At 43.6% G+C, this 26,690-nt stretch overlaps 1 protein-coding gene across 1 annotated transcript in view; it reads left to right on the top strand.

Moving 5' to 3' along the window:
• LOC111147984 (AP2 associated kinase 1) overlaps positions 1–26,690 on the top strand; it is a 158,950-nt gene that overhangs the window by 93,722 nt on the left and 38,538 nt on the right. The window contains exons 4-10 of the mRNA XM_022504321.1: positions 4,202–4,310; positions 5,802–5,944; positions 16,274–16,395; positions 17,828–17,909; positions 18,422–18,554; positions 22,023–22,126; positions 24,396–24,475. Of these exons, the coding sequence (XP_022360029.1) occupies positions 4,202–4,310; positions 5,802–5,944; positions 16,274–16,395; positions 17,828–17,909; positions 18,422–18,554; positions 22,023–22,126; positions 24,396–24,475 (773 nt within the window). The remainder of the gene's footprint in view (positions 1–4,201; positions 4,311–5,801; positions 5,945–16,273; positions 16,396–17,827; positions 17,910–18,421; positions 18,555–22,022; positions 22,127–24,395; positions 24,476–26,690) is intronic.

Below are 26,690 nucleotides of genomic sequence, written 5' to 3'. Positions count from 1 at the left end.
AATACCAGGACTAGCCTAGATCTCAAAGTGTTTCTTTTTTGGGGCGCCTGGGTGGCTCAGTGGGTTAAAGCCTCTGCCTTCAGCTCAGGTCACGATCCCAGGTCGCTTCCTCCTCACTCTCTGCCTGCCTCTCTGCCTACCTGTGATCTCTGTCTGTCAAATAAATAAATAAAATCTTAAAAAAAAAAAAAAAAGTATTTCTTTTTATTACTGTACTGGACTTGATGTTTTACTGGGCCTGTGAATAACTCCTCGAAGAGAGTTATAAAGGAAATTTAGAGTGATTGAGGGGAAAAGGAGCAAAGAAAAGTAAGGCAGAAGACTTTTACAAAGCATCCAGTAGGAGAGGGGCGCCTAGGTGGCTCAGTGGATTAGGCCACTGCCTTCAGCTCAGATCAAGATCTCAGGGTCCTGGAATTGAGTCCTGCATTGGGCTGTCTGCTCAGCAGGGAGCCTGCTTCCCCCCTCCATCCCCACCTGCCTCTCTGCCCACTTGTGATTTCTCTCTCTATCAAATAAATAAATAAAATTAAAAAAAAAAAACAAAACTAAAACTAACAACAAAAAAAAGGCATCCAGTAGGAGAAATAAACAAATTTCAGGCCTTAGAACTGGATTCCTTCACCTTTAAGTTAAAAAGAAGCTGAAATTTGCTTAAAAGCTCTGTGGAACCATGGTGTGATCCCAGAAGTAGGAATAGTGCTGAGTCATAAAAAGCAGAAAATGTTGAATATTTGAATGGAGGGTCAAAGCAGGTAAATTATCTCTTTGGAAACTTAATCTTTGCAAATACAAGCTCTATCAGTACTGGGAATTTGCAGATATCATGCTGACATTCCAAAGAAGGGGTGACCTGAGCAAATATATAGGGAAATTAGTTATATACCATACTCATTTTTACTGTCTGGAGGTGAGTGGCATGTTACTGATATGCTCTTTAGAATGCCATCTTCTTTGTTTTCCTGAACTTAATATGAAGGTTTTTATAGATGTACCTACTTGGGGATTGGATCCTCTTGCTGTAGGAATTTTGAGCACAGGGATAGAATACTGTTTTGTGCTACAAGCATCATTAATTAGGGCCCCAGATAAACTTGAGATTTGTGATAACCTATAAGATCTGAGTTGAAGGCATGATTTTCAATTAGCAATAATCGCGCCTCGGATAAATCTCATTGACTACAATGCTGCCACTGCGCAAAGCTAAAGGCATGATTTTCAAATGGCAGTTTTCGCATGTATTTATGAAGAAAGTTTTTTAGCACCTCAAGCAGTTAAATATATTAATAAGGCCACTATAAATCATTTAAAATATCTACTTAATAAAGCAGGTCTTCTAATAGCATGTTTATGTCAGTACTTTATTAGTCCTCTGTAATGGTAATCTAAATATAAAGTTTAAAAGGACAATACACACTCCTTAGACTTACCACTGTTTAAATCATGTAATATAAACTGATCTGATCAATAATTTAACTGAACTTTTCCTACTCCCCTTAAAATCACGCTTTGACTTACACTCAAAAATATAGATTTTTATCTTCGTGTACCCCAAATAAGAGTTGTAGCCAAGGGCATCAAGGCATCCTCCTTATGTCCTGCCTTTTCCTGAGGAATTGAGCTCCCAAACCGTGTGGGTGCTGTCCCATACCTCTGTGTCCATTTCTGTTCTCCAAGTCTGGAACTGGGCTTTTAACCAAAGCCAGGGAATACTTGGGCCTCCTTTGGCCTATTGGTGCTACGAACGGGGCAGGGCACCCTCTATGTGAGTCAGTTTCCCTTTGCAGTAAGTTTTCCTCTTGGTCTTTTCTGCATTTCACAGCCGTTCAAATCGATCTTCTCTATCCGTTGCGGACTAGTGAGATGTTACTCTAAAATCTGAGATGTTGCTGCATTATCAGGTCATTAAAAGTGAGTGCCATGGGCTCCCTCCGAAGAGGAGATCTTTTCTGCTTGGTCGTCTCTCAGGAACTCTGCAGAAGACAAAATGAACGGGAATTTGGACTTGAACTGATCAGCAAACAGCTTGGCCACTGTTCTAGGATGCCATCTGCAGATGTTCATTATCCAGTTTGGGTCCTCTAATAGCTCTTGACCTCCTCTTGACTCTACCAAATGCTTTTTTTTTTCCCCTTCCTGCGTCTTTATTATTCCTCTTGGGATGAGGCAAATCAGAGGTGGCATTGCAGATTCTTTTTCAAACAGTTAAATGTAGACAAATTACTAATGTGGAAACATTAGTCTTTCATTCCTCCTGTGAACATTTGGAGAACATGATCTTCTGCTCTATTTTGGCTTCAGAACTCCTCTCCCGTTCTTCCTCCTTCCTCGACTGTGTAAATGAAATCAAGTTTTTGAAGACTTGATGATGAGAGTAAAAAGCAGGAGGAAGAATGGGGCTCTACGACATGAACCCTGAAATCACGTTCTGTTGTGCAGAACTCGAGAGAGAGACGGCTTTTTCTGCCTCATCATCTCCTTTGTCTGTCATCCAAAGTAGTTGCTCTAAGCCTTTTATTTCTCTCATCAAGCTGCTTTCTCATTCCCTTATACTGCAAACGTGGTCTTGCTCTCTACCAAAAACAGAACAATAGAACTGAACTCACTGAAGTTCCCCTTCTCCAGCTGTAAACCAATATGCATATCCATTTTCGTTTCCTTCCTGCTCCTCTTTCTAAGACCAGTCCCTTTAATGGTGCCCTCAGTCCCCGCCCCCTCTCAGGCCTAGGTCCCATCAGTTATCCTTTGTCCTCTCCTCTATGCTGAAGGTTTCTGCTCCTGGCTCCTTACACTCTCCCGTGCTCAGTTCTCTCTCATCCCGAGAATTCCTTCTGGCAATGCTGTTCCTCTCTGGAGCACAAAATGTTCCAGAAAACTTATCTATACTTGCCAGCTCTTACGTGCTCAACTCTTTGCAAGTCCATTTCTCCCTCCCCACATCCCATCCCTTCTCTGAAACTGTTCTTGTATCGGGCTCCAGTGACTTCCCACTGTCAGTTCCAGCCGTCCCATTTCTATTTTTGTCTACCTTTCTGAAGCAGCAGTCGTTCTCACTCCCTCACTCAGAGGAAAGTTCTAATGAATTTTAACTTTGATGCTCAGGGTTCAGGTATATTCATTTGATACCATGAGACTTCTTCTTGTTTTGGTATATAATTTTAGATTAAAAGAGACTTTATACGTCACTCTAAGCAACCAAATCTCCAGTTTGTGTGGTGGTAGTTACTGTTTTTATGGCCTGAACTGTCATGTCTGTCTGGTGACTCAACCACTATCCTCCCCCTTTTTTAAACCAAACAATTTATTAAAACTAGTTTTTTTTTTTTTTAATCTTGAATTTGTGCAAAAATCCTTCTACTCAGCTTGCTTACTTTTTCTTTCCCCGACTTACTTCTTAATGACATTGGATTTTAAACATCATCGTTACAAAGATTTGCCTCTAGGGATGCTGAAAGAATGATAGCAAGGTGTGAGGCAGCCTCTGGTGCCTGAATGGGTCCTGACACACATGAGGTGCTCCGTCAACATTTGCTGGCTCAGTGAATTCCATAAGCAACCCGGAGAGAGCATATGCAGTTCCAACCAGAGAGCTAGAAACAGGACCCATCTTATATTCCATTTGGTTGACTTGAAAGGCTTAATTATGAGCAAAATATTTAGGTTGGGATGCCACCATAGGCCATTCAAAACGTTGTAAAGCAGTTATTCTTTTCATACATTTCCTAAAGGGAGAAAAGCAGTACAAACAATTTAAAAGTCATGTTGAATCCACTTGTGTACCTACAGCCAGGAAAAAAAGCCCCACCAGTTTCTTTTTTCTGAATTAAAAATTCACATGTTTAAATAATTCACACTGTCTGGCTCGTACTCTGCAGTACTTCTGGAGATGAGCGTCTTTGCTCCTGACTTACAGGGAGCACTGATGGAACAAGCGCGTAGGCACCCTGTGTGCATCTGCTTCCAGAATCTCGTTCAGGAGCGTGTTGTGCTTTAGTAGGGCTATAGAACTGTTGACTGAAGAGCTGGCCATGAATCTCAGAGACCACTGAAAACCTGCTCTTGACCCCCCTCTGCAGTCTTATCTCTCACTGCTGTTAAGGTTATCTGTATTTAAATTATCTGTGCTAATGGAACCGACGGGCTCCTTCTGTCCCTACTGGTGTCTGTATCTAATACTGTATTTCTCAACTCTTCTTTCTAGAGAGACCTGTCTGGGCACAAGAACATTGTCGGTTACATTGACTCCAGTATCAACAACGTGAGCAGCGGGGATGTGTGGGAGGTGCTCATTCTGATGGACTTCTGTAGGGGTAAGTGTATAACCCAGACCTTGAGCTCCCATTGTCTGGCACTTTGATTGTCAAGGGCACGGGGGTCATTTCAGTGAATGTGCTCTGTGCCCTACTGTCTGTTGTTGTGGTTTTAAAGATGTGCAGACTGTGAGACTGAAAGATACAGAGCCTGCTGTCACCTCTTGGTTATTCTTATGGCAAACGATTTGAAGTGGTTGATAATACAAAACTCCTCTTTTGTTAGCTTTAGGCAGGTTTGGTGCTTGTATGTGCATGAGAATGTATGAGGGTGAGGAGGAATGTGTTATCTGTGATGCTTTAAAACAAGCAATGAAGGCACATAATAAAGTCCCAACTCCAGATGGACCGAAGAAAGGATTTAGCCTCCCCACTCCCTCCCTCATGTGTTCTCTTCTCCACCCACACCTCCGTCCTTGTGTTATGGGGGAAAGTAATTCTTTTCATCGAATGGAAATGACCTTTCTTCTCCTTGCTTGCAAGCTGTAATTGCCAGTAAGGCTATACTCAAACGATGCTGCTGTGAACAGTGGAGTTAAGTAGTTGAAAGCTTGGAGGTTCAAGCAGCCTTTATCTTGGGACGTACAGACTGTAACATGACTTGATTCAGAGTTGACTGCCTTTCATACAACCAGTTTGGAGGTCTGGCTCTTTTGGCCCGAGCAACTGCCACTTACAAGCTTGGGTCACTGCCTCACTGTTTGGTGCCCTGTTTTATAATCATCCGTACTTCCACTGAATTTTCCTTGCCTTTAAAGATACTGTCCATAAATTAAATATGTGGTTAATCCCCAAAATGTAACGTTAACTGATAATTTCAGCCAATTCTCTAATAACCCTAAGCCAATTTTATAAGATACTACCAAATTTGAACTTGGCAGTTTGTTTCCTCCTGTCCATTCCTTTTTGGATGGTAAAATGTTTCGAGACAAGGCAGTGGGAGCATCCAGGAATTTGGATAATTTTGTAAGTGAGATAATCAGTCTTCTGGTCCTGGAGATGAAATATTGGTGGAGTATTTCTGCATTTTTGGCAGCAAGTAGTGAGTGAGGCTAGAGAGACCAAGCCATTCCTAAACTACAGACCAGAAAGCTGTCTTCTTCCTGCTTCTGGGGTCTCTTGTGTAGTCTGATTCTTATTAAAGAATACAGCAGGTTGAACCTGTGGCCTCATCCCATACAAACAGGGACAGAGTAACCAAGTGGCTAGAGCAGGACCAGACCATCAGTTCTACTGATCTTCAAGATGTCGTGAAGTCAGCTCACATCTGGAGTACTTTATAAAATAAATGGGTTTTGCTGCATCAGAGGAGGCCCTGGATTGTAAGAAGATGAATCTGGGTCTGGGAATCAAGACATTTGGGTTGCAGTCATGGCTCAGCCAGTGACCTTTGTCCAGGTCGCTCTTCTATGGACAGCCTGTTCATTGTCTTGGGTGAGTGGTGAATCAGAATGTTGCTAACCTCCCGGCTTGCTCTGTGCCCCCTCGCAGGAGGCCAGGTGGTCAACCTGATGAACCAGCGCCTGCAAACAGGTTTTACAGAGAATGAAGTGCTCCAGATATTTTGTGACACCTGTGAAGCTGTTGCCCGCCTGCATCAGTGCAAGACTCCTATCATCCACCGTGACCTGAAGGTAACGGTCCCACTGTTTGCTTAAGTGCCTTTCTACAGGCTATTTCCCATAGGCCTGGGGAACGGGGAGACACTTGGGGGATGTGACAGAACATGCGTGGTAACCTCTTGTTTCTTCCGTTCTGCTTGGTAAGAGAAGATACAAAGAAAAAAAAAGAAAGTAGGGTACAGGTATGGCTTTTATTACCCAAGTAGCCTTTAGAAATCCTTTATAGTCATCAACTGACTAAATACATGTTGTTTTTGTTTTTCCTGATGGAGTCCCAAATTTACGGTCAGGGGCATGGAAAATGATAAACTAACTTCAATAGTTTGCAAACAGTGATGCTTGGTTTTTTGTTTTTTGTTTTTTAAAAGATTATTTATTTATTTATTTATCAGAGAGAGAGAGAGAGAGAGAGAGAGAAAGTGAGCACAGGCAGAGTGGCAGGCAGAGGCAGAGGGAGAAGCAGGCTCCTTGCTGAGCAAGGAGCCTGATGTAGGACTCGATCCCAGGACACAGGGTTCATGACCTGAGCCGAAGGCAGCTGCTTAACCAACTGAGCCACCCAGGCGTCCTGATGCTTGGTTTTTAACGTCTGTTTCATATTTTGCAAAATCCAGTAAGTGATTATTTTAAAAATTTGTTCTGCTAATTACTACCTCCTTGTACCAGGCTTTTCTGATTATTGTCACTTGTTTGTCGAATGGACTTGGCACCTGGCTGGGATTCACCAGCGTGTATGGCACACCAACTGTGTGCCATGTATACTACCAGACACTTCACACACACACACGCTGTTGGAGGAAGATGTTCTTCTTTACATTTACAGTTAGGGCAACTCAGGAGTAGATCAGTTATGTGACTTGACTGAGGTCATATAACCAGAAAGGAGCAGGTTCCAAAAGTGAATCCTGTTCTTCTGATTCTAAATTATAGTTTCTTTTCATTACACCTGTGTTTTGAGAAACCTGCTTCATGGCTCGTAACTGGGATCAGCATCCCCTGGTGTGCTTGTTAAATGTAGGCTACCGGATTCCACACGGAACCCGTTGGGCCATAACTTGTGTGGCAGTGTCAGGGAAGCCTAGGAATTTAGAGCTTAATAATCACCCCATGTGGGTTTTGTATATTCTCAAGTCTGAGGATCATAGCAGCCTACTAGCATTTCTGTGTCAAGGTTTTTAGTTTTGTTTTTTGTTTTTTTGTTTTTTAAAAAATTCAGATATAATTCATAACCATAAAATTCACCCTTTTAAAGTATACAATTTAGTGGCTTTTACTCTGTTTACAAGGCTGTACAACCATCACCATCATCTAATTCTAAAACATTTCGTCTCCCCAAAGGAAACCCTGTATCCATCAGCAATCACTCTTCATTCCCACCTCTCACCCCGCACCCCTGGGCAACCACTAATTTGCTTTCTGTTGCCCAGTCTGCGCATGTCACATAAATGGCTCATACAGTAAGTGGCCTCTTGCATCTGACTTCTTTCACCTAACTGTGAAAGAGTTCATCTGTGTTGCAATATGCAACGGTACCTCGTTCGTTTTCATGGCATGATCGTCATAGTGTGACGAGACCACATCTCGTTCATCTAGTCCTCAGTGGATGGACATTTGAATTGTTTCTACTTCAGGTAGTATGAACATCTGTGTGCTAGTTTTAAGTGGGTGTATGTTTTCAGTTTTCTTGTGTGTACATCTAGGGGAGTAATTGTTGGGTCATGTAGTAACTGCAGTTAACTTACAGAGGAACGGCCAAACTGTTTTCCAGAGCGGCTGTACTGTTTCACATCCCAGCAGCAATACATGAGGGTTCCAGTTTCTCCACATCCTCACAGCTCTTCTCGTCATTTTTATTTCAGCCAGCCCCGTTGGTGTAAAGTGGTACATGCATGTTGGCATTTCTGTACTAAAGCAGTTAGCTGATGGGAAGGTAGTGCATACCTTCAGAAGCCTTAGCTAGCCTTCTCCAGTGACCTTCTGCAGTCAGCCCTCTTTCTGAGTAGAAAAAGGAGAATACGTTTCAGTAATTATTATGAGCCTAGCGTGGTACAAGTACATAATTCCGTGGAGGTGGTACAGGTAGAATGTGGTTCCTACCCCCAAGATGTTTGAAGTGTTGGTGAGAGGATATAAATGAAATGTTTAGATTTGAAACAGAGACAGGTGACGTACAAAGGTTCTAGAACAAAGTGCGGAACAGTGGAGAATCGAGCTGCTTACTGTGTGGTCAGAGAGTGGGACTTCACAGGCTGGTGGGATATGCATGGTCGTGGAGAGGATGAAGGACATTTTAGGCAAAGAGCAGAGCCCGCGGGCTTCCTAGAGAAGGGGACAAGGAGGCTTAAGAGCGTTCATGTCCCTCTCCAGGAACACCCCTGGCACAGTAGGCTGATGGGGCATGGAGGTAAGGGCAAGAGGAGGAGGCAGAGGTGACCCCTGAGCATCCTTGTAGAGAGTGCTGTTCCCATGTTCTTAAACAAAATCTTTTATTTGAACTGGATTAAATGAGGCCTCATTGGTGAGTCATTGCATACCTGTCGATAACATCTCCCTAATTTACATACTCCCAGCATGGCAGTGCCCTGTGGTGCTCACAGTGCTGCTGCAAGTCAGTGACGGGAGCCAGAAGTACGGAGCTCAAGGTCTAGCCCGGGGACACGGGATAGGACAGTGCTTGGGCTCAGGCAGCGGGAGCCCTAGACTCTTTCTTCATTGCACCGAACAGTCTGTGACATATGTTAGCAGAGGCACGTGGCTAAAGGGGAATCGGAGGAGAGGCTGCTGTGTTCTGTTCCTCAGCTTGTCCCCGGCCCTGTGCCCCTCAGCCCTCCTTGGTGCTCCTGAGAGCCGGCTAATTCTGCTAATTACTCTCTCCTTGTACCGGGCCTTTCCAATTATATAGTCACATATACACAGCATATACACATATACACATATACACAGCATATACTGTGCTGACGACACAGTATTGAACTCTGTAGTTGTGTCTGAATCCGTAGTGGGGACCACCAGGTGGGCACCCGTAGCTCCGGAGACTTGCCATTTCTCCTCTACCTTGGAAATAGTTGAATGTAAATAGGGGCCCCCTGGGAGGAGGCCCCGGTTGTAATTGTTCCAGAAGAGTCCCGCCTGCTGTCGATTTTAGTCATTGACTTCTGGTTGTTTTGATGGAAGCTTTCCCAAATTCCATATATCCTCCACTCCATACCATTTAGCCGCTTTCATTAGCAAGTGAGATTTTGTTGATTTCTGCTAAAATGTGCTTGGTGGGCAGTCCCATTTGCCGACCACACTGCCAGCCTCCTGGGGCCCAACTACAGAGTCCCTGTGTACCTACTTGTTTGCCATCCTGTAGTCTGGGACACTTGGAGCTCTATGTCCAGACGCTACGGTGCCGGCAGTAGCCAGAGCCAAGAAGTTCATTTCCCTGTTAGCCAGAGAGAGAGTGCCAGTTACTGGTCTTCAGGTGCCTCTCTGAGCAGGATTTACATCTGGTGAGATGGCCTCACCTTGAATACAAGTCAGTAGGACATGAAAAAGAGCACAGGCCAGGCCAGCTGTGGATCCCCTTGTTGGGCTGCCCTGTGTGGGGGTTCATTGTTCCCATCCAGAACTGAGGCGAGTCCTTCCCACCACACGTGCGGTCTCTCCTTCAATTTCTGTGTAGGAAGTAAGTTGAAAGTGGTCCCCGTCCTTAAGCAGCTCACATTCTAAAAATAGCATGATAGAAGCTCTGTTCTTCATTGGAGGTCTTTCCTCAAATACATTATTTTAACATTTTCATCACTTCCCTGTTTTGTTTTGTTTTAATTTTTCCCTCTCTGAGGAAATAAAGAGATCACTGCAGATCATGGGTTCATAGAGCTGGGAAGGTTGCTTAAGCCAGCCTTCTCCTGTTACCAGTGAGGAAGCCTCTGCCCAGAAAGGCTGTCACCTGCACAGCTAATTCTGTGATCAAACCAGAGCAAAGGCCACGGGTCTTTTACTCCCATCTTGGTTTTTATTTGGTTGGTTTTGCTCTGTTATACTGTGCTGTTTGTCTAGGCACTTAAGAAAGGGGAAGAAAGGGCTAAGGTTTAATAAGTGCATTCAGACTGAAAAAATCATGAATGTCTCCTCTTTTGTCAGAAAAGAGATTTTGGGGGCGCCTGGGTGGCTCAGTGGGTTAAGCCGCTGCCTTCGGCTCAGGTCATGATCTCAGAGTCCTGGGATCGAGCCCCGCATCGGGCTCTCTGCTCAGCAGGGAGCCTGCTTCCTTCTCTCTCTCTGCCTGCTTGTGATCTCTCTGTCAAATAAATAAATAAAATCTTAAAAAAAAAAAAAAGAGATTTTGATATCACGAAGTACGGTAGGATGAAGATTCTTATCCCATTTTTAGAATCATACGTTTGAAACCCTACATTTATCAAATTCTCCAGAATTTCTAGTGGTAATAAATTCTGTGACCGAAATGCCTGAATGCCTTATCTGCTTAGAATAATGTAAAAATGAAGGATCAGTAGGAGGGGGCTTTCCAGACCTTTTAGCTAAAGCTGTGAGCAGAGTTTGGGAGTGACGACTTCAATAACCCTATTAAGCCAATAGGTTGGGAAGTAAAGTCAGTACTATTAAACTTGCAAAGAGCTGGAAGGCCTTAGGATTGTGACCAGTGTCAGGCTAACATCTCAAGGGACTTGGCCAAAAACAAAGTCACTCTGCAAATTCTCTGGAGCTTCCAGAAGATGATGTATGAAGGTCCAGTTGGTTTTCTACCTTCCTAGTCTCACTGAATCCCTCGGGGCCCTACTCTAGTCCTGGCCTTAGTCACTTCCCCCTGGACGATGGCACCTGCTCTCACTTTCCCCCTTCTCCCCTCTCACTGGCTAACCTTTCTCAAACACCTCTTTTCATCTGCTGCTGAGTGGCTCCCGAGGGGCCTTACCTAGTCTGCTGTTTGTCAGCTGCTCTGGTGGTCTCTCCTGCTCCCTCCAAGATTGCCCGTCTGAGCTGCCCACATTCCGTACCTGCATAATGCCCCTCAGTGCAGTGGGGAGGGTTAGCCTCAGCGGTCAGGCAGCCCGAGCCCACATCCTGCCCTACCAGCCTTGTGATGTAAGGCATGTTAGGTAACTGGACTCGGTTTTCTCATCTGTTAACTGGGACAATAAGGCTTTGTAAGAGTCTCATGAAATTGTGTAGGTGAAAGTGCAGGGCGCATCATGTGGCTCATAGGGAGTGTTGTTAGTTGTGTTGTTACTGTCGTCATTCTTGTCTCTGTGCCTTTGCTTCTATTATGAATTTCAGCCACTTGAGTCCTTCACTAACCCAAAGCCCGGCTTTATTTGGTCTCCCCATTCCTAAGGGCACTATCCGGAGACCTTCCAGCCCCCGTGTCTTCGGTGTTCTTTGTAACTCCAGTGCCCAGCACAGTGCTGTCCCAGCCATGGTGGCCTATCTGTGCGCCTTAGGTTCCTCAAGCCTGCTGCCATCTCAGCGCCATCCTGCGGACTGTCCTCCAGGAGCCACCTTCTCTCCCGGGTGGTCCACACCTTCTCCCTCCATTCAGGTGTCTCTGCTCACCTCATCGCGGTGACCTTTCCGAATGTGCTGTTTGCAGTAGCGTCCCTCTTCACTTCACATGTGTTTAACCTGTGGGGGTTTTTCCCATAACATTCATCACCACCTGGCAATTTACACCTACTTTCTTATTCTCTTCCTCTGGACTCTAAGCTCCGTGAGCAGGTGAACCTTGATTTGTTCACAGCCTTACCCCCAGAACCTCCTTGGCATATAGTAGGAGTTGGAATGTGTGTGTGTTTCTCTATTAAATGAGTGGTCATAACTTCTTAGGATTATAGAGGGAGATTTACAGTTTGCTTTCACGCACATTCTCCTACTTGCTTCATAACAGCAGCGATAGAAATATTATTAGCTTGACTTTGCTGGTGAGAAACAAGTCCGACAAGGCTTAAAGGTTTGTCTGAGGTCAGACATCTGATTAGTCCCTGAGGTCCTGTGACCTCCAAGTCCAGTGTGGTTGTCACATGCCAGGCTCTGTGTCCAGTGTGGTGTTGGTGGTGGTAGTGCTGGTGACAAAGGGCAGTGGCCAGCTTGACCTTGGAGGTTTTTGCAGGTTTCCCAAGTCACAGGGTCAGACTGAGAACGTGCAGAGGGTGCGGCAGCTGGTGCGGTGGCCGCTGCCAAGTGAGTTCACCTTTGCCCCCTCATGACCCTCCCAGCAAGCTGGCAAAGCGGCCAGAGCGGACCTTTACCATTCTTACCTGCATTAGCATTTCTTTCTTTTTTTAAAAAAATTTTATTTATTTATTGAAAGAGAGAGAGAGAGAGTGAGAGAGAGCACAAGAGCAGGGTGAGGGTCAGAGGGAGGGGGACAAGCAGACACCTCACAGAGCAGGGAGCCCGATGCAGGGCTCAATCCCGGGACCCTGGCATCATGACCTGAGCTGAAGGCAGACACTTAACAGAATGAGCCACCCAGGCACCCCTGCCTTAGCATTTCTCCGATATTGATAAGGCTTTTCTCTACGTTGATAGTTTTGGCTTTGTGTCCACTTTTGTGCACACCCTTCATTTTTAACTGTTTTTTCTGCAAACATAGGTTTGTATGATGTTATCTTTATGGGCAGGAGGCAAGCTGAGGTGGGGACCAGGTTGATAGAGTGTAATGCTGAGTTCTGCCACTCAGAACCAGAGTTCTAACCAGAAACACAAACCTAGTTTTTAAAGGTGGTGGTTGGGGGGAAATACAAACAGAACAAAAACTCCAGTGTGCCTCATCATCATTCTGTCTTTGCTTGGTTTTCCTCCTCCCTCTAACCCAGTGATTTTGGTCCCTAGAACTACCTTGTTTGTGTTTTGAAGTGAGTTAACTTCTTGGTCTCCTAGATTATACATTCTAGCGTTGGCAGTATAGACAGTAATTTTGAAAGGGCAGTGCATGTACAGTAGGAGATGCGTGTTTCATGTGATGTGGGGAAGGAAGATTGCTACTAACAGATACTGAGTAAGGGATCGAGGGGTACGTGGCATGTGAAATCCTACCTGGGTATTGTAGTACACACATGGGCATAGTATGATTATAGACAGGGGTTGACAAACTTTCCTGCCAAGGACCGGATAGTAAATATTTTAGGCTTATCAGCCGTATTGTCTGTCACAACGGCTCGGCTCTCCAATGGAGCTCAAATGCAACAATCATGGACCAGGGGATAAGTAACAAATGGGCGTGGCTTAACTTGGTCTGAACGTCTTCCTTCAGCAACCCCTCGTGGACAGTTAAGTGCTACAGATTTTATAGCCTGGCCGTGGAAGATTGTACTGAGGAGTTAGAACTCGAGCAAGGCCTCATAGAATGGCTACGATTTGACAAATGGAGCAGTTGAATAAAAGAACAAAGCAGGCAATGCAGGGAACGCTTAAGAGACACTGAGCAAAGCAGCCTGGCTAGTAATTAGTCACCTGGTTCCTCATCGACTAGATTCCTATTATGGGGCATTTCTGAACGTAAGGGACTTAGGCAGCCCTGTCCTTAAGCATGTCTCCAGTACACTGGCATACTCAACACCCACCATGGTTGGAGGGTATTGTGGCTGAGGACCCTGAGTAACACTCCACTTCTAACTTGCTTCCTGCCCCGGCAGAAAAGTAATTCATTACCTTTCTCTAGAATTAAATTGCCTAAGTTTACTTCCCAGCTTCATCACTGGGAGCCTCACCCTCTGCATCTGTAAAACAGGGATATTATTATATTATTATGAGGATAATCTCATGTGAGGTGCTGAGCACAGTAATACTCATAATAGTAAAATCTCAGTAAGTGGTAGCCAGTCTGTCTATAACCTTGGAATTAGATTGCAAGTGTTAGTATTGCTTTGTTGGAATTATTTTAGATTCCTAAAGTGAGTATATGTTCAGGATAGCTTGACTGTATCACTTTGTGTAAATAAGTTAAACTGATGAGCTTTATAAAAAGCTATAGATGAAATATTTGCTTGCCTCAGCCTTGTCTCTGGGGACCAAGAGCATATCCACGAGAGCTGGTGGCCATAGTTCACCCTGCCTGTGTGGCTAAAAATCCCAAGGTCAAGATTCTAGATTCAAGTGATTATAGGTTAATGGTACCCCAGGTGCAAAAGAGTATCCTCTCAGGAAGAAAAAGAGATTTTAAACCTAGGCCTCCAAGGCTTCCCACAGATGAATTCCAAGGAACGTGAGTTAACAGTAACAATAACAAAACCCCTGATAATAACACAAGCGGGAGACTCAGTAGGAGTAATAAACAATAAACAAAAGAATCAGTTTGCAGCAAAGGCTTTAGGTATACATAGATTATAGTATAGATTTAGCTGATAGAGAATGTACAGTGAACATTTTTGTAATATATAATGTAATTTTCAGAAGAACTAAAGCAAGTATAGAAACAAGTATGGGAACAAGAGACTTTCACAATGGACCAGATTTTTTTTTTTTTTTTAAAAAGGAAGAGTAGTAGTAGTATGGCCCGGGCATTTGGTGGCTTTCTGTCTCGCTTCTGATAGACGGACACACACACAAACACGGTGTTAAGTGTGTTTCTATTTTTTAGCTTATTCCATTCAACCAGCATTTTCTATAGCAAGCACTATGTTAGGCCCTGGTAGAGAAGACTACAAACAGGATTAAGAGATGGTTCTTGTCTTGGGGCACCTGGGTGGCTCAGTGGGTTGAGCCTCTGCCTTTGGCTAAGGTCATGATCTCAGGGTCCTGGGATCGAGCCCCACATCAGGCTCTCTGCTCGGCAGGGAGCCTGCTTCCTCCTCTCTCTGCCTGCCTCTCTGCCTACTTGTGATCTCTGCCTGTCAAATAAATAAATACAATCTTTAAAAAAAAAAGAGAGAGATGGGGCGCCTGGGTGGCTCAGTGGGTTAAGCCGCTGCCTTCGGCTCAGGTCATGATCCCAGGTCCTGGGTTCGAGCCCCACATCGGGCTTTCTGCTCAGCAGGGAGCCTGCTTCCCCCTCTCTCTCTGCCTGCCTCTCTGCTTACTTGTGATTTCTTTCTGTCAAATAAATAAATAAAATCTTTAAAAAAAAAAAAAAAAGAGAGAGAGAGAGATGGTGCTTGTCTTGAAGGAGCTTGTAGTCTACTCTTGCCTTTGTTTTCTAAAGGTGATCAGTCTTTGGAAGGCTGATAACAAAAGACAATGGAGACTACAGACAGACTTGCTGGCCCAACAAGATGTTTTGGCTGCCATTTTACTGCCCACATGAGCCAGGTCTGTTCTCCAACACACCAGACAGCTCAGTTCACCTATACCAACAGTTACTCACTACATCTTGAGTACAGAAGTGCCCACCATCTTGAAGTTATTCTTTCATTGGCATAGTCCTTTGATGCCAGAGATTTCTGGAGATTCTGGTATTTGTAAGGTCCCTTCTACTTGGAACTGCTAACTCACTGTCCAAATAATTCATCTATAAAAAGATAATACTTTAATAGGAAAACTGCACATTTGCCCACAGACCTTTAATCACTTTGAGAAGTATCTAAAATATAGCAAATTTTTATTATTCCAGAAATCCTAATGTAGTGTGGTAAAGAAATTGATATATGTGTGGATAAGGCCCAGTGAAATAATTGACATCAGGAAGAACGAAGTGCTGAAGCACCGTGGGGAAGGAGTGACCTTTGTCTCAGTGGGTCCTTGAGGAAGGCTTCAAACATGAGGTGCCATTTGAACTGGATTTGGAAAGATAAATGGGATATTGATAGTTGGGTAAGAAGGTGGGATCACAGAGAACATTCTAGCCTGAAAGAAGAATATGAGGAAAGATACACAGGCTTGAAGGTATTAGGGCTAGGGGTGCCTGGGTGGCTCAGTGGGTTAAGCCTCTGCCTTCGGATCAGGTCATGATCCCAGGGTCCTGGGATTGAACCCCACATTGGGCTCTCTGCTCAGCAGGGAGCCTGCTTCCCCGCCCTCCCTGCCTGCCTCTCTGTCTACTTGTGATTTCTGTCAAATAAATAAATAAAATCTTAAAAAAAAAAAAAAAAGAAAAAGAAAGTATTAGGACTATTTCTGCAGAGGTGAGAAATGGGGCTGGAAATCTAGGAAAATGGGACTCTTGCTTCCGCATTGTGGAATTCCTCAGTTTGCCCCCTCTATTGTCATTTTACCCTGTTACTACGCTTTGCTTTTTTGTTCACTTGGGATGACCCCTCTCGAGATACTTGGAGGGGAATAACTTTCCTGTGCATATTAATAGGATTATCAGCTGTAAAATATTTATATGACTCTGAGCCAGATTTTCATATGCATCACTAAATAATATTTTGGAATGGGTGGTTGGGAAATGTTTTTCAGGTTGAAAATATCCTCTTGCACGACCGAGGCCACTACGTCCTGTGTGACTTTGGAAGTGCCACCAACAAATTCCAGAATCCACAAACTGAGGGAGTTAATGCAGTAGAAGACGAGATTAAGAAGTAAGCTTTTCCTCCTTTCTTGGAGTTTTGTCCATGACCAGATCTGCACCTGTACTTTGAGCTTATGAAAAGGTCAGGGTGGGAAGACCTTGGTGCTGGTCATGGTGCCCCTTGTCTCAGGGCATCATGTTGGCAGTTGGGGTGTTTGATTATAAGTGGAGAATGTGGAAGGGATCCATAAGCATTTATCAGTAGAGTAAAATGAAGGAATCATACAGTACTTTATCAGTGGCCCAGTGATACTGTATGTACATATTTTGACTTATGTCACATAGTCCTTAAAAAGCTGCATGGTACACAAACTGTAGAAGGACTGTGATGTTTTCAAGTGGAATCACAACAGCTGGGACATTATTAGTCAGTTGGATGTACTTTCCACTGAAGCCTGCATTGCTGTGTACTCCTTCTTGCTCATAAGGAGCCCACCAGTCTAGTGGAGTTAATGGTAAGTAGGGCTATGAAGTCTCTACAGATACTGAATCACTGACTTGGATGAGAAAAAGCATCTTTAGATTTCTGGCTCCAGTAAGAACCTGAACCCTCTTCCCCTTCTTGTCCAGAGTATTAGGTTTTTCACAGGCAACAACACTCACTAATACCAATAATAAACCAGCAGTCTCGTCTGCCTACCTCTGTCCTGATCCTCAGTCTCCTTTCCTGCTTCATCCCCAGCAGCCAAGCTGGGGCAGGAAGACTTTGGTCCATGATGCTGGTGGACAGCTGAACCATGGTGCCCTCTGGGCTTTGGAGACTTGAGCAGCATAGTCATGTGCTTGGTAACATCAAGACACTTGCTTTGAAGCTGAGCTTATACTGTCTTTACTTGAGCTGGAGATAAGAGGAGGACTGTTGCTTCATCCCTCTTCTAGCAGCAGAGACCAGTCACCTCCCACCCTGTTCTGCCCTTCTCCAGTGTCTCAGCCTGTATGATATATCTGAGTTGAGCCAAATCTAGGGGAATTGCTGTTTTTAAAAACAAATCAGAGAATACAGTATAAATACACTATCAGACAACAAGGATTTGCAGGAGATTTTATCATTGGAGGACCCAAGAAGAGTTGCTTTTAGTGTTTATTGAAGTGCCTCAGTGTCTGGGTCTCCTCGTGCTCTCAGATAGAAGGACTGCTTCTAGAGGGCCATGGGGGTAGACCAAGGACAGCTTTTCGTTTTCTCTGCACTGGTATTTCATGCTCTCTTCTGCGGATTGCTCCCAGGGAACTAGACTTTTTAAATTTAATGTATATGTTTTTAAAAAGTTATTTCTGGGTGTGGTGCATAAACAATGAATGTTGGAACACTGAAAAGAAATAAAATAAAATAAAATGGAAAAAAATTCTTAAAAATGCAAAAAAATAAAAAGTTATTTCTGCTACCCCTGGTTTTTAATTATAGCATTGACATATTTAACAAAAAACAAATCTCTTGATTTTAGATACACAACGCTGTCCTATCGAGCACCAGAAATGGTCAACCTGTACAGTGGCAAAATCATCACTACGAAGGCAGACATTTGGGTAGGTGTCAACTAACCTATCCGCACCTCAGATACCAGCAGTCTTCACCATAAACCCCCAAGTTTAATGCAGACAGTGCCATAGCGAGAGTGGCCACTGTACCATGTCACTGTCTACCTGACCCTCAGGGTTATTCTTCACTCCAGGTGACCAGCCACTGCCTCGTGAAGGATGTCAAAGGAAATGACTTTAGAGTTCTGTGAAAATTACTCAGGTGACCTGCCCTTTATTTAGGTGGTTTTCATATATGCATTACTAATTCTTAAGAGCAAAATAGCTGAAATGCTTGTTCCTTATTGGAACACAGTTTGGTAACGATGGTCAAAATAATGTACATCAGCAGCTAAATAGTGGTGTTGAGTTCTAAATTCAAGTTTCTGATAGGTTAATAGTACAGAGTGTTTGTATCTGCTTGGACACATCTAAATGTGGACAAGGCCAGTATCTCTCAGTAGACCCATCAGCAGTTATGGTAAATAAACCACTTGTAGCAATCTGCTTTATTTTTTTAGGCTCTCGGATGTTTGTTGTATAAATTATGCTACTTCACTTTGCCATTTGGAGAGAGTCAGGTGGCAATTTGTGATGGAAACTTCACAATTCCTGATAACTCTCGATATTCCCAAGACATGCACTGCCTAATTAGTAAGTATTTCAAGTTTCTCATTTCATGTGTTTACCTCTAATCTCCAGGAATGAACTGGGGGACAGAGGGACTGGATCGCAGGAGTGATGGGTTGGACGCAAAAATAAGTCATCCGGTAATGGTTGGTCACTCAAAGATGACATAAAACAGTGTTAGTTAGAGCCCTAGATCTTTTTACCAGAAATCTAAGCTCTTTTGCACTTGAGCAGAAATACCAACTGTGCTCTGAGCGGCACAGAACTGCTCTGTTCTCTTGCAGTCGGTATGAAAGAGTCCAGCTGACTCCTATCAAGTGATAAGAAATTCATCCTTGCAAAACTGGAAGCAACTCAAATTGAAATGATTGCCATGCGTTGGCTGGAGTGAATACATAATTAAGACTGTATAACTCTGTGGAACAAGATTTTTTTTCTCTCTCTTTAGGTTAATCACTGGATTTTGATAACAAGCATTTAAACTCGGTGCTTGGTTTAAAGTGTTTTTTTAGACGCTCCACTCTTCTGCATCATCCTAGCGAGCATATGCGCCAGTTCATTAACCAGATGGTAGAACGAGTAATCTTTGCACAAGCCCTTGTACTTAAATGTGAAGCAGAGATAGTTTATCATCGTTTCACATTGGTCAGGGGATTTAGCATCTAAATTTTAACCATGATGGGTTATAAGTCCTGGGATGGTTTGGGTCCCCGTTTGGGTCCCAGGTGGGTTTGCATTGAAAAAAATAGAAGGAGATATGGGTAGAGCATCTGACAGTTGTTAAGGGCCTCCTCGTACCTTATTTAATTCTTAAAATCTCATATAGTAAATGTAATTATCCCCATTATACAAACAAAGAAGCCAAAGCTGAGAAAGTATAGGTAACTTACCCAGGGTAACATAGTTACAGCTGTTAGACAACTACCCATTCCACTGGGCAACTTCATCAATCCTCTTCTTCTGATTCTGAAACAAAAAGTGTGTTTGGGGGGGTGATTTAAAGAGACAGTGTGTGGCATTTAATGGTTGTTGGATGGTTTTCAGAGGTAAAGCAGGAGAGTAGTCCCTCCTTATCCGCGGATTTGCTTTCTGCGGTTTTAGCTACCCACCGCTGACCGCACTGGGAAGCAGACGATCCTACTTCTGATGTATAGTTGGGTCAATAGTGGCCTAACCTTATGTCACCATGCCTGTGTCATTCCCTCACGACATCTCATCACACAGGCATTTATGCTTTCACGTCATCACAAGAAGGGTGAGTACAGTGTGATGAGATGTTTTGAGAGAGAGGGAGAGACCACATTCCCCTAACTTTTATTGTAGCATATAGTTATAATTATTTTATTATTATTGTTAGTTGATCTCATACTGTACCTAATTTATAAATTGAGCTTTATCATACGTATGTATGTATAGGAGAAAACAGTATCTCTCGGAGTCCGTACTATCTGCGGTTTCAGGCTCCTACTGGGGGTCTCGGAACTTGTCCCTCTCCCCTCCCCCACCCCAGATAAGGAGGGACTACTGTATATCTATTCTAGAACTGTAGCTACCTAAGTGAGATTGGAACGATATATAGGAAATGGCCAGATCTGGTGCTAGAATGGTAGGATTTGGGGGGACTACATTTCTTAACATTTGTACAGCCATTCATATTAGGAAAAATAACTCTTCATGAGTGTCTGTATCACATCTTTCCCAAACTCTGACCTATTTCTTTACAAACTGCTTGAAGTTTCCACAGTCACCGTAAAGTCACAGGTCTAAAATTAAATTTATTGTCCTTGCCCAATTACTCCCGATACATAATTCCCCTCTTTTTTCAGTTTCTATCAGTGGTGTCACCATTCAAGCTGGGATAATGGAAACTTTAGGTTTTCTTTGGACTTGGCTCGCAAGAGAGTACAGTCAGGCGTTTTCTAAGCAGTGCTCATTCTTGGGAGTCTCTCCTATCGCCATCACATTCTCTCTATTCTCATCACTCACCACAGTATATACAGACTGGGCCAGCGTGTGCCTATAGGGGTGGGGTGGCCACTAGCCTCTCTCCTCAGTCAGTCAGTCCAGCGCCGCCTCACCATGAGATCAGTCTTACACAGCGCCCCCCTTGCAGGTCCCCATAGTAAACTTTCTTGTTCGCCCGTGGTCCCACAGGAGGGCCCACATTCTTAGCATGGCATTTAAGACCCTTCATACTCTGGTTCCACCCCACCCACCCAGCCTTATTTCCCTGTGTTCTCTGACAAGGAAATTTCTCTCTGTCCCTCTGGCACCTGCATTTCCTCACAACAGAGCCTTCCCTTGCCTTTCACCCAAGTGCATTTTTGCCCAGACTATTCCTTCACCAAGAATATCTTTTTTCCCTCTCTCCCCTGACCGACTAAATTCTTTCCTGCCTTCAAGCCCAAATCCTGCTTTTTCTTTCTTTCTTTTTTTTTTTTTTTAAATTACTTTATTTGAGAGAGAGAAAGTACACGAGCTGGGGGGTAGGGTTGGGCAGAGGGAGACAGAGAGAGAATCTCAAGCAGAGCCCTGGCAGAGCCAGGAGCTGGACGCGGGGCTCAGTCTCACAGCCCTGAAATCATGACCTGAGGCAAAATCAAGAGTTGAACTCTCAACCAGCTTTGCCACCCAGGCGCCCCCAAACCCTGCTTCTTCTGCTGGGCCTTCACAAGACTGCAGCCTCTTCAGCCTTAGTGTTTCAGACCATTCATTTGGTTCCTTAAACAGTAAGGCCTTGCATTGTTGTTTGTATGTATGCTTGTATATGTTTGTGTGTCTTCACAAAGATGTTTTTCCTGGGGAATTTTCCAGCTTCAGAAAGGGCGGAAGCTTAAAGGATCTGGAAATAAACAAATGTTCTATAGAATATGTAAAAGTAGAGATATATTTATCATTTTGTAATTTCTTTTAGAATGGAAACCAGCTAATATCTCCAACAAAGGAGTAATAAGTCAGTTTTTTAAAATTTGAGTTTTGAGGGGTGTTTGGATGGCTCAGTTGGTGGACATGTGCCTCTTGATCCTCAGGGTCACGAGTTCTAGCTCCATGTTGGGGGTAGAGATTACTAAAAAAAAAAAAAAAGAAAGAAAGAAAGTGAAAAAAAAAGTTTTGATTATAAATATCAAGGATAATCATTTGTTTAGCAAGATAAGGAAGCCAGAAGCTTATAACTTCATAGGTACCAGAATATGAAGGTGGTAACTTTAATAATGAGAGCTTGCTTGACTCTCTGTTGTCTAAGCCACAGAATGTGAACTTGAAGTATCTTTGTTTCAGTTCAGAAACTTTGTTACTTTCTTGTACATATTAAAAGTTTTAGGGAAGTTAGAACTTCGATTTCTGAGAGGGGAGGAAAAGAGCTAATTACACTGTTTGACTTTTATGAGAAATAAAAATGAAAAAAAAATTGATAACAGAGAAATTATGTTTCCTAGCTAATGTAATAAATATTAGGGTATTATTAAATATGTTCACATATGTTTGTCTTAGGGTATATGTTGGAACCAGACCCTGATAAAAGGCCGGATATTTACCAGGTGTCCTACTTCTCATTTAAACTACTCAAGAAAGAATGCCCAATTCCTAATGTACAGGTATGTGAAAGGTACTTTTTAGGGGGAAGTAAATATTTTCAAATTGTCATTTAAAATTCCTGGATCGTAAACCAGCTTTTAATGAATATAGATGTCCCTTGTTTTATGTGGTAGGGGGCATGCAAGCAAAGCTAACTATGAAAAATAGTTAACTATGAAAAAAATAGCTAACTATGAAAAATAATCTACTATAAAGAGAATCCAGTTTTCCCATAGAATTTGATGATTAAACTAAGGCAGTTACACCAAAAAAAAAACACAAAAAAACAAAAAAACAAAAAAAAACAAAATCCCTAGGGATTGAGTTGAGTACTTTGGGTGAAGATTGACCAACCTACTGTCCTGTTTATTTCCACATTTCACTATGAGCTATGTGCCTGTTGTATTTCCCTAGCAGTGGTAAGGCAGGCTGTCTTCCTGAATTTCCTTCCTCTGAATTTGCTCCCATACCTACTGGAACATAAGCCCCTTGACCCTTTTCTCCTTTCCTGCAGCAGAGCTTTCCTGATTCTGCTTCTATACTCCACCATCTATAACTCACCCTCCTTTCCTGCTACCCTCCTCACACACATCAGGCCATAGGAGTGTTTTCTACATTTAGTAATCCTAAGCTCTGCACTCAACAGTGTTTGGAGTACAGTGCTTACAAACCCCCTTTTTACAGTCTTAGCATATTTTTCCTGTGTGATCCAGCTCCCTTAAATATTTTACTAATGCATGCCATAATAGGTAAGTTCTAATCTAAAATTGTCTTCCCAGTTTTCCCAATCGTGAACTTTCCCAATCGTGAACATCAATCGTGATTTCACTGTTGGAGCTTAAAGGTACTAATAAATAACACTCCTCTTTCACTCCCACTTTTGGAATCAGATATGGGAATCATTCAGATGGAACTCAGAGTGTTGACTGTATTACTAATAAGATTGAATCAGAGGGGGCGCCTGGGTGGCTCAGTGGGTTTAACCTCTGCCTTCGGCTCAGGTAATGATTCCAGGGTCCTGGGATTGAGCCCCTCATCAGGCGCTCTGCTCAGCAGGGAGCCTGCCTCCCCTTCTCTGCCTGCCTCTCTGCCTACTTGTGATCTCTGTTGTGTCAAATAAATTAAAAAAAAAAAAAAAAAAAAAAAGGTTGAATCAGAGAACGTAGCTTGACCAGTCAGGCTCCCCAACATTAGATCCACATGACGGAGCAGGGAACGCCTGATTTTGTAGGGACAGCCTCTCAAAGGAGGAAGGGCACAGGTGAGCCAGGTGAGCTCACTTTTTTCTCCCAGTCCTATCAAATAAGTTACGCTTCACCCTTGGGAGAGGAATGCTTGGAGAGAGGAAGAGAAGCAAGGAGAGATATCCTAGCAGGAATTCTCCCCACCTAGAAACATGAAGGAAATGGAAGGTCCCTCCTAAAAGCCTAACCATTTACTATGACTAGTATTCCATTTGTCAGCTTTCCAGATTAAAATGAGGAATCTTGTACAGAGCCTAACATTACCTTTTTTTCCTTTTGCTGCCCCACTTTCCCATTCATTAAGTTAAATAACCTGAAGTATAATTAGAAGCATTCAGATTAGTAACTGGTTTTTTAAAAGTCAGCTTCACGAGTCTCAAGCCATTTGGCACTCACTCAGCAGTGCTAAGCAGTTGTCTTGTGGTTGGGGACAGGAATGCTCCCTCCAGAGTTGGACCCTGTATCAGGTAGCCGGTGCACAATCCAGGGAGTAGGAGTTCTGCTGGCCTTGTGGGTCAACGGGTGCCTCATGCACTGGGACAGTCCCACTGCTGCAACCATTTCAAATGGTTTGTGGCTCTGGTTTTCTCCCAGCGTTCAAGACAGAAGACGGAATGAATCCCAGCTGGACATGCTGCTAGTCAGCACTGACTTCTGTAAGGTCTAGCTCATGGCTTAAATAGTGTGGGTTTACTATTTACTGATACAACTATCAGGTTACAGGCATCTCTTTCCCATTCCATTCTCAACACCACCTCCAAGCTGTGTGGTAGGAAACGAAGGGTCCAGAAGTTTGGGAGCGGCGGAGGAGGAGCGCACCTGACTCAGGCTGCTCTGTCCTCTTCTCTGATATGGTGCCTCCCTGAAGGGGGCTGAGACTGGCAGGATCTACCCTTGGTTGACTTCACTTCCCTCTACTAGACATCGGGGCCTGGAAGCCATGCCGGAAAATCCCGGACGCGTATTTCTGTTGGCCTAGTTATGCTGGTATTCATTTACAAAGAAATCTGCAATGTCCTTTTGTGGTTTCCTTTCAATTCTATAGAACTCTCCCATTCCTGCAAAGCTTCCTGAGCCAGTGAAAGCCAGTGAGGCAGCTGCAAAAAAGACCCAGCCAAAGGCCAGGTAAGAACCGCCCGAGTGTGCACAGGTCCCGTGCCAGTGGCCACAGTGGCAGGGGAAGGCGCCTGGTGATTGGTTTGCTCCCGTGGCCAGAGCTGGAGAGGGAGCTCTGTCTCTTCCTGGGAGTGCAAGGAGGAATATAAGGAAACGCAACCATCTACATTTGAAAGAGAATCAAGAACTCCACAGCTCTTACTTTTGCTTGGGGACAAGCACAGGAGCATTCAGAGAGGAAGCAACAGCTGACTTAAAATATTGCCAAAAAGAACATCCTAAACAGAGGTCCTGGCCTTCATGTAGCCTGGTTCTCCACTCTAGTCCTTCACCTCCCTTTCCTCCTTACTTTCTGTGGCCCTGACCACCTCAAAAGAGTGCCGGTCAAGGCACGGAACAGCAAAAGAGCTTGTGGATCTTAGCTAATCACGTTCCAGGTAACATGGGGTCTTCCAAGAAGCAGGTGCCAAGAGAGGACTGAAGAAGCTAGGATTTTATTTGACCAGGAGGGAAAACAGGGAGGCAGCCAGGGAAAGCCGGAAGAACCATCAGAAGGAGATATAAGTCTGACTCAGAGAGAGGAAGGAAGGGTAGGTAGAAGTGACCTAGAAACTACCAGACAGTTTAAGGAAGGTTCACCAAAGGTGTCAGGGAATCCTCAAGCCAAAGGCAGCCATCAGAGGAGCCCCTGTGTCCCAGGAACAGGCCTACTTTAATCCCCCTGTGTCTGGGGTCAAAGGCTGGGAGCAGCCCGTGGGAAGCATAGCCTCAGAGCGAGCATGGCAGTGGATTTCAGTAGCACAGCAGCTGGGGGCACATAGTTTTTGGACCCCTTTCAAGCCGCAGGTCTGCGGGGCACGGCCTCTTGGCCTCAGTGCTTCCAAATGGCAGATTCCAAGGGTAGTCGAAGAGATGTGTTTACCTCTTTTTTCTGCCATGTTCCTATGGCAAGGAAACGTGAGTCACATACTATCAACGCAGTACCCTAGATGGGAATATGTGAATTTTAATAGAACGGTAAAATAATTTTACACATTTTATGTTTTGTACATTTTAAATTTTATACATTTTAAAACATTCTTAAATGTTTATGGAATAAATGTAAACACTGATGTGGCTCCAAAAGTTAAGACTTATTTTTCACAAATTCAGCAAACAATATTAATAACAGTGTTATTTTCAATAATAATTTTCAATAATCAATAACAATGTTACTTTGTAGTCTGTTCCTTACTGAAGTTGGCCGTGCTCACCTCTGGAAATTGCTTTTGGGGCTGAGCTCATTAGCTGAGTATTCGGGTTTATGCCCATATTGCTCTAGACCCAAATATGGAAGGTACTGAGGCTAAGCAAGGATCCAGCCCCACAAAGGCCCACATTTATAACAATGACAATGACTGGTACCGCTCTGAGTGGTGCTGTGTTGTGTCAAACGAAGAAAAGCATACCTGTATCATAAGGCACATGTGAACATTAGTGACTGTGAAACTGTTAGTTTGTATGGATCCAGAATGCTCAAGAATACACAGGCCTTACAGCCCAGAGATTTGGGCCTAAGGTGTCCTATCTGTAACTTACATTGATTTCATTTGCATTACCATATTTGCTCCCCAGTCCCAAGAGGTTAAGTTTTTCTTTCTGACTCTGTTTTTAAAGTAACCACTCTTCATTAAGGCATCGTGTATAGCAGATACCGTACAAGGCTCTTTGTATAAATAAGATGACTTTATTTTCCTTGAAGTAGATCTATGAACCATTATTGTTTTCATTTTACAGATGAGGAAACAGATTCAGAATTATAAGTTGCCCAAGGTAATTGATCAATATGTGGTTAGTAAAAAAAAGCCCAGAATTCTAGCATCCATATTGGGTCCTTACTCTGTTCTGTGCATTGAATGATTTGCACACAAACACATAGATGGGACAACTTAGAGCCAGATCTCCTGTTTAAAGATATTTTTTCAGAGCATATTGAGGGCCATTCAGACTAACATTTTGAGCACTCTGCAGTTTATAAAAATGGTTTCACAGTCGTTGATGCATCTGATATTCACATCTGCTTCATGATGTATTATTTTCTCCATCTCCTACAGAAGGGATCCAAAGCAAGAAGAGGTCAAATGGCATACCTATTATCACACAGTTAGTCAGGAAGCAGGCTCAAATATAGTTTTCTCTGACTCCAAATCCCTTTATCTCTAAGATGTTACCCTTAAGACAAATC

Source organism: Enhydra lutris, unplaced genomic scaffold (genome assembly GCF_002288905.1).
Source record: "Enhydra lutris kenyoni isolate GAN:26980312 unplaced genomic scaffold, ASM228890v2 scaffoldscaffold18, whole genome shotgun sequence".
In the NCBI taxonomy this organism is placed as follows: domain Eukaryota; kingdom Metazoa; phylum Chordata; class Mammalia; order Carnivora; family Mustelidae; genus Enhydra; species Enhydra lutris.
The sequence above is the reverse complement of the archived record's forward strand: the minus strand, read 5'-3'. Positions and strand labels throughout refer to the sequence as shown.